The sequence below is a fragment of the Telmatherina bonti genome (assembly GCF_933228915.1).
Source record: "Telmatherina bonti genome assembly, chromosome: 17".
Lineage (NCBI taxonomy): Eukaryota > Metazoa > Chordata > Actinopteri > Atheriniformes > Telmatherinidae > Telmatherina > Telmatherina bonti.
This window is the reverse complement of record NC_136615.1, coordinates 35,399,068-35,406,717: the sequence shown is the minus strand read 5'-3', so window position 1 is coordinate 35,406,717 and position 7,650 is coordinate 35,399,068. Positions and strand designations below refer to the sequence as shown.

The window sequence follows — 7,650 nt, the reverse complement described above, 5'->3', positions numbered from 1 at the left end:
GTTCCTTTTTTTAAGTCTCCAGTTATTTGAGTGACTGTTGTAAAGTCAGCCTTTTCTTTAATGAAACGGTATAAATAAATATGAGCACAACTGTATTCCTTTCTACTCCACTCTCTGGTCTCCCATCATTGTCCCTGTTCATGTTTTCTTCTGCAGTCATCTTGTTCTGTTGTCAATAAAGTTTTGTTTAAAAAAAAAAAAAAAGAGAGAGAGAGAGCAGAAGTGAACAGAGAACTTCCGGCCTCCTCGCGGGAGGCAGCCTTACCGTCACCATGGTGATTGGCTTTGTCTAAAATGGCCGCGGCGCCAGTCCTTTGTTTAATATTTATCCTTTAGCTCGTTGACCGCCGCTGTTTGTTTTTTCTCCCTCATGTTTACTGACGAGGCTGTGGACGGAGTGGCAGTTCCGTCGCTGTGGAGGAAGTCCCACCAGTCCCTCCAGGAGTCGGTACGTCTTTATATTTCCTTCCCTGGGGGACTCGGAGCCAAAAAGAAGCGGGGCTGACGTCGACGTCAGTGTTGCGTCAGCCGTACGCTCTGCGTAATGACGTCACTTTATTCTTTTACAGACATTGCGGGAAAAGTCAGGCTTATGAACCCTTAGGAGCTGCTTTTTTACTGTAAAATGGCCAGGTGGACTCAGGAGATGGCGGACAGACAGATCAGGGATGAAGCGATTTAAAATATATATATATATATATTCTCAGGATGTTATAGTCTCACATCTGAGTTCAGTTTAACGCACCTGATCATTTTATTAATACTCGAAACATTAATCCAAAGATCTGATACTGTGATTAATGTGAACAAATAAAACCAGTACGTAACTGTTATACCCAACACTTTCATATTACTATAATTTCATATCATTCAAAACTCAAACTTCTTAATAAATTATAATGATCAATTTTGGCGAAAAAAATGAAAACTATTAACAATTGGGAAATATTTTAAATAAAATGTTATTTGGAGCTGAAACTTATCTTCAAAGCCAACACATAATATAATGACCAGGTCATATATAATGGTTTTACAGGCAGTGCTGCCCTCAGTCTGTATTAGGACTGTTATACTGTACTATACCAGACTCACAGTTTAGCCAACCAGGACTTAGGCTACCATGCTATGAAGTAACTGTATGTAAATGTATGATTTAAACCTTTGCAGTCATAATATGAGTGATCTCTCAGTAAAACAGTTGTCATGTTTCAGAGAAGCTGTCAGACCACAGCTGTGCACAGTGCAGATGCTGAGGTCCAGATGGTATCTACTGCAGTTAGCTCTACTCAGACAGAACCACAGGATCGGACTACCGAGCAGCTCCACCAACCCTGCAATGACACAGAGCCACCCGGCCTCTCCGACTTCCTGACAAGAGTTGAAGATCTGATCATTGGAGAACTAGCCAAAAGCTCCAGGAGCCATGCTTTTGATGGGTTCCAGGCGAACTGGGAAGACCATGGCCAGCAGGTCAGCAGGACTAGAACTTCATCAGCATTGTTCACGTCCATTCAAAGCTCTGCTGTTACTCTGTTGTATGTTTGCAGGTTTCCTGCCTCCACTGCCTTCAACACCCCTACGCTCAGGAAAAAGGTCTTCAGGTCACCAGGGTGAGCTGGAACTGCACAGGTTCAGTTATCGTTTGCTCCTTCGGGCGGTACGTCACCATTTCCTCTGATGCTAATCCAACATATTTCATGTCATTCTGAACCAGAAGCTTTCTGAGGTCATGGTGGTCAAACTGTTTCTTCTGGACAGGACTGACGATGGAGACTGGAGCAATGAGAGGTCTTGTGTTTGCACGTGGAACCTGGATCGTAGAAGCCTGTCCAACCAACAGCCCGACTTGGTCATAGATGTTCCGACTGCAGTCACAGCTCTGAGCTGCCACCCCAGCCAGCCGGCCCTGATTGCAGGTCCCCCCCCCTTCCTTTCCTCGTGTTATCTTTTCTTCCCCATCCTGCATGAGAAGGTGTTCCGCTCCGTGGTTCTGTTTATATTACACATGTTGTCTGTCTGCTCTTGGACGGGTTGGACTAATCTGGTTGTGCCGGGACGCTGGTTCAATGACAATAAATCTGATGACCGGTTCATGACCACTATGAACGAACCATATTAGGAGATAAGGAGGAAGTGGCAGTGTGGGATTGACTAAATCTTTAATGTAAAGAAGACAAGGTGGTGAAGCAGTGCAGGTATCCAGGTGTTCACCTTAAAATGCAGTTTTCCAGGTTGAAGTTGTTTGGTAAGAACCATTTCTGTTTGTTTGATGCAGGGGCTCTGTACAATGGAGAGGTGGTGGTGTGGGACACCAGTCGGACTCAGGATCCTCTACTGGCCCAAACTGGGATGTCCTCAGACAGTCACAAAGAGCCTGTATACGAGGTGAGTTAAGTTGAACATGGTAGCGTATGGTGGACTGTGGGACGTGATCAGAGTGTATGGTGGTGTTTCCAGGTTGCCTGGTTGCCTCTACAGAGGAAAGGAGAGTTTGGAGTGCTGAGTGCCAGTTCAGAAGGAAGTGTGCAGCTGTGGATGATGGTGTCAGACAAGGCCCAGCTGGTCCTGAATGCTGCTTATGCCTTAACTCAGCAGCAGGTTCCCCACAGCAGCAGTTCCAGTTTCAAGGTGATCCTCTTAACAAACTGTGCATGTTAGCACATCAGACACGAAACCAGACCTCCCCGTTGATGTGATAAATAAGTCCTTGTTGTCCCGCATTCAGGAGATGAAACATTTCCAGCTTTAGTTGGAAGAAGGATTCAAAGCAAACACCTTGATGTTTGAATCATCATCATCTGGCTGCTTCAGAGAGCTCAGACAGGCAGCAGCATGAGGAGTTCAACACAGCCTCACAGTTTAGACCTTCATGTTCCCAAAAGCCGACTGAAAGGGCGTTTTAGGTCAAACATTTAGAAACAGTTCAGTTGCTGATGGTGGGGTAGGGGTGGGAGAATCGAAAAGTTCAATATCGTGATTTTTTTTTTTGCTTCACAATTTTAAAATGGATTTTCTTTTTAAATCATTATTTTTTTAAATTATTTATTCATTTATTTTAAATAAATAAAAATAATCCATTGTCATTTTTATTGATCTTTTTCCTTGTCTTCTTGGGCATTATAGCAGCAGAATGATGATGTGTTGTTTTTTTCTAATTGAAATCAAGAAAAATGACAAGTAAAAAAAAACTTTTGTGCATTTTATTTCTTTTTGATCTACAAAAATCAGCAATATCAAAGAATTGTGAGAACTGCAAGTCAAATCAGCACCCAAAAAATCAGAATCTAATCGAATCAGGACAAAAGCACATCTTCACAGCCCGAGTGATCGGTGTGTTCAGGAACCATCGTTAGCATGGCGCTCTTCTGTCAACCAGGAAAGTAAAACAACAAAAATTTAAAAACCGTAACAAATTTGCGGATCGGTGCGGCGTCTGCAGTAATGTGGACTCTGCGCCGGTCTGTCGTGGTGAAGAAGGAGCTGAGCCAGAAGGCGAAGCTCTTGATTTATCAGTCGATCTGCGTTCCTACCCTCACCTATGGTCATGAGCTGTGGGTCGTGACCGAAAGAACGAGATCTCGTATACAGGCGGCTGAAATGGGTTTCCTCCGCAGGGTGGCCGGGCTCTCCCTTAGAGATAGGGTGAGGAGCTCGGTCATCCGGGAGGAGATCAGAGTAGAGCCGCTGCTCCTCCGCATCGAGAGGAACCAGCTGAGGTGGCTCGGGCATCTGATCAGGATGCCTCCTGGACCTCCCTGGTGAGGTGTTCCAGGCACGTCCCTCTGGGAGGAGACCCCGGGGAAGACCCAGGACACGCTGGAGGGATTATATCTCTCGGCTGGCCTGGGAACGCCTCGGGATCCCCCCGCAGAGTTGGCAAATGTGGCTGGGGAGAGGGAAGTCTGGGCTTCCCTGCTTAGGCTGCTGCCCCCGCGACCCGACCCCGGATAAGTGGCAGTAAATGGATGGATTTGCTAAGTTTTTAATATTTAACTACTACTGATATTTCTAAGGCTAAAGGATTGTTTTTACTGTCCATGCATGTGATGGTGTTGACATATAAACGTAGGGCTGAAATGAGCTGCCTAGCGGACTCTGTTCTGGTTTGGTTCATCGTTATTTATCAGTTCAGGCCTTGCTGCCAGTTCCTTAACCACAGGTGTCGAACTCCAGTCCTCGAGGGCCGGTATCCTGAAGTTTTTTGTTGTCTCCATCTCCAACACACCTGACCAAAACTTAAAAACAGCTTGACAAGAAGCTGCTGGATGCATTTGATTCGAATCAGCTGTGTTGGTGGAGGGAAACAAAAATCTGCCGGATTTGTTCCAGGGAAAATGCCCTGGAGGACTGGAGTTCGACACCCCTGTGACCTAAACAAATCAGATCTTTATAATCTGCAGACAGGCGGCAGTCTGTTCCTGTGATGCGAAACGTTGTTTACATATCTCATGGCTCCAGTAGCTCTGGCATCATGCAGTCTTCCATCACCTGCAGGTCCGTGGCAGTAAAATGGTGGGCGTCACCTCGCTGGCTCTGTCTCCGTGGGACGCCGACACCTTCATCGTTGGCTCTGAGGGCGGCCTGATGCTCAGATGCTCCTTCTCCTCCCAGACGCCGGCTGCAGTGGTCTCTGAGAACAAGAGTGTGGAGCTGAAAGCTCCAGCTGTGTTCTCCTTCAGACGTCGTGGTGGACCCGTGTACTCCATCCACTGCTCCCCTTTCCACAGGTGATGCTTGTCCCGTCAGCCGGTGCCCACAGCCCCCACCTGATCTGACATCTTCCTGTTTACAGGAACATGTTGGTGAGTTCAGGGACGGATGGTCTGGCCCACGTCCACTCCTTACTGCAGGCCAGCCCGCTGCTGTCTCTCAGAGTCTCGGAGTCCTACGTGTTTCAGGTGCAGTGGTCGCCGACCAGACCGCTGGTTTTCGCTGCAGCCACTGGACAAGGTACTGGAACTATTCTGGTTTCACACAGATATGTCAACGTTTTACCGAGTCCTGACTCGTCATCTCCTTCCAGGTGAGGTGCAGATATTCGACCTGGGCTGCAGGTCCCTGAGACCAGCGGCCACCATCCAGGGAGGGGTGGGTCAGGCTGCCACTTGTCTGGCCTTCAACCAGAACAACCATCACCTCCTGGCTGTGGGGAAAGCAGACGGGACGGTGGCGATCTGGCAGCTGAGCGCCAGCTTGATAGAGCAGCGTCCCAGAGAGAGCGAGCAGCTGGAGCAGATAGCCAATCAGATGGTGGAATGAGGTGGTTTTTCTACGTGTCGAGATTCAACTGGAAAAGAAATAAAGACAGTAGAGCTTTCCAGTTCTAACCAGTAGCGTTTATTCTCAGCACACGGAGTTGTTGAAGCTAAAACAGCAGCAGTCACATTCAGAGCAGTAAAGCCACTAAGCTAACGGGAGAACCACAGACACATAAATAGGCAGGACAGCGAGTTAGTAGTGAGGGTTGTGGTGTCAACATCATGCAGTTTTAGCAGTGTTCATGTTGGAGTGTGTGAAACGCGTCCCAGTTACAGACTGGTGGATCAGTTGACAAACAGCGAGCGGGTGAATTCCACAAAGTCGAAGGCCGACGGGAGCTCGCGGCCCTTGCTGTCGAGGTACGGCTTCATGTGCGAGAGGCAGTAGTCGGCCTGCTCCTTGGTCAGGTTCTGGAAGGAGGAGCAGATGCTCAGAAACACAGAAAACCTTCTACCAGCAGGTCAGCTGAGACAACACCTACCTGGTAGAGCTCCTCTTTAGTCACGTACGGTTTGTTCTCTGTGCTCAGAGCTCGGAAGGCGCTCTCGATCTCCTCGCTGGACTTGACGTTCTCCGTCTCACGGCTGATCATGAAGGCCATGTACTCCTGTAGCGACACGTTTCCATCCCTGCAGGCAGACACCTCCCACCATTACAACACACACCAAACCAGACCAGACTAAGACAAGAACCCTGCCAGACCTGTTTGGATCCACCGTGTCCAGTATGGCTTCGAACTCCGGATCCGGTTCTCCCTCCTCCACCATGGGAAGGTCGTAGCCCAGCGAGCGCAGACAGGACTTAAACTCCTGGTGGTTCAGACGGCCGGACTTCTCCTTGTCAAAGTGTCTACATTTACCAGGCAAACACCATTATTTACTGTTTACTGATAAAGCCCAGAAGAAGAACAAAGCCCAGAAGAAGAAGCAGACGCTTACTTGAACATCATGCTGAACTCCTTCAGAGCCTCCTCTGTCACGCCGGTGGTGTTCCTGGAGAGGAGGAGGAGGATGAACGTACAGCTCGTTAAACCTGCCTGACCTCCTGCTTTGGTGTGTGTGTGTATGTGTGTGTGTTTAGGGGGGTGTACCTGGCCTGTATCTGCTGCTCCAGGTTGTGCTGCATCCTCATTCCCAGTTGGTCCAGTTGGTCCCACTGCTGGGCCAGACCCACCGTACTGTGTTCTGTGTACTTGTTGTCCAGAATCAGAGCTTCCTCCATCGCTGCTCCCAAGTCCTCGATCTTCTTCAGCTGGCTGCGCATGGCGCGGATCTCCTGGTGTTTACGCTGCGCGCGCACACACACACACACACACACACACACACACACACACACACACACACACACACAGACAGATCAATATGTCAGCAAACCGCTGGTCGTTGTAGGATGTTTACATATTCTGTAATAAACAAGAGAAAAGATTAAACTTTCACATCTTCAAATCCTGCAGAACTACTGGAAACCATCTTTTAATCCAGAACTGTAAAAATGTAAATGAGTAAAGACCCTCATGGGGGGTGGTGGGGGGGGGGGGGTGGAAGAGAGTTTCTTTTTTGTAAAGAAAGTCTCCTGTTGAATCTGGGAATTTATTTTTAAAGATCAATAAAAGTTTTTCCGCCGCTGAAGTCGTTCAGGACAAAAACTGCCAGAAATCTTTACAGATTCAGTTTTTCTGCTTTTTTTTGGGTTAAATCTTTTTTTTAATCAACTTCTATTTTGATCACATATTGATTAATTATCCAGATTTTTTTGATCACATAATGCTAAAATGTTCATTTTCCATGAATGTCAACGATCAACCCAAACTGATGCATGTTTGCTTTCTGGTCTGACGGAAAGTTTGCAGCTTTCAGAACGAGATTCGGTTTAAAAGAAGCAGAAAGTGCAGTTTGTAGGAAGTGGACCTGTGAGCAGGACCAGGACCAGGACCAGGACGACCTGAAGAAGCTGCTCCACATCACATCACATGAACATTTCCTCCTTTTTTCTCCAGCTGTTGCATCATTTACATTTTTATCTCAAACTAAACCAGTCTGAATGATGAGTCCAACAAGCTGGACTTGACCAGTTTACCTTGGTGGCCTCCAGCTGGGACTCCAGGGTACCGGACTCCTCCACCATGCAGGACCTGACACCAACAACAACTCCGGTTAGTGTGGAGAAGTGAAGTCACTCTAAATGTTCAGACATGTTCTCTATCCAGATAAAGTTGACAGCATAAGTCCTGAGTTCTGCATCCACACCAAACATCTACTGTAACCCAGACCATGCAGGTTAGGCCGACCGTGCTGCTGCAGGTTTTTAATCCTGATTAAAGGGATCCGGTTTCAGTTCCATGCAGAAAAGCTAAACCACAGTGACCCAAAGACTCGTGTCTAAAACTAAACA

At 47.5% G+C, this 7,650-nt stretch overlaps 2 protein-coding genes across 8 annotated transcripts in view; one reads left to right on the top strand and one right to left on the bottom strand.

Annotated features, from left to right (window-relative positions):
* Positions 1 to 229: 229 nt before the first annotated feature.
* dync2i2 (dynein 2 intermediate chain 2) lies at positions 230 to 5,259 on the top strand (the record flags this gene model as incomplete). 3 transcript variants are annotated; one of them, XM_079257165.1, is made up of 10 exons in its annotated part: positions 230 to 275; positions 386 to 448; positions 1,213 to 1,470; positions 1,548 to 1,657; positions 1,759 to 1,916; positions 2,276 to 2,385; positions 2,458 to 2,628; positions 4,495 to 4,727; positions 4,793 to 4,950; positions 5,024 to 5,259. In XM_079257165.1, exons 1-10 carry the CDS (start codon positions 273 to 275, stop codon positions 5,257 to 5,259), a joined length of 1,500 nt encoding a protein of 499 aa, XP_079113291.1. In that variant the 5' UTR covers positions 230 to 272. The 3 variants fall into 3 exon arrangements, with proteins under 3 accessions (XP_079113291.1, XP_079113290.1, XP_079113292.1); XM_079257164.1 differs by having other exon boundaries at positions 234 to 448; XM_079257166.1 differs by lacking the exon at positions 2,458 to 2,628 and having other exon boundaries at positions 234 to 448.
* Positions 5,260 to 5,322: 63 nt separating this feature from the next.
* The window catches only part of sptan1 (spectrin alpha, non-erythrocytic 1), a 42,920-nt gene continuing 40,592 nt past the window's right edge, over positions 5,323 to 7,650 (bottom strand). For all 5 annotated transcript variants that reach the window (XM_079256438.1, XM_079256436.1, XM_079256439.1 and 2 more), the window contains 6 exons: positions 7,336 to 7,390; positions 6,350 to 6,546; positions 6,198 to 6,251; positions 5,962 to 6,108; positions 5,741 to 5,888; positions 5,323 to 5,669 (listed from right to left, as the gene is read on the bottom strand). In XM_079256438.1, the coding sequence (XP_079112564.1) occupies positions 5,544 to 5,669; positions 5,741 to 5,888; positions 5,962 to 6,108; positions 6,198 to 6,251; positions 6,350 to 6,546; positions 7,336 to 7,390 (727 nt within the window). In that variant the 3' untranslated portion in view covers positions 5,323 to 5,543. The remainder of the gene's footprint in view (positions 5,670 to 5,740; positions 5,889 to 5,961; positions 6,109 to 6,197; positions 6,252 to 6,349; positions 6,547 to 7,335; positions 7,391 to 7,650) is intronic.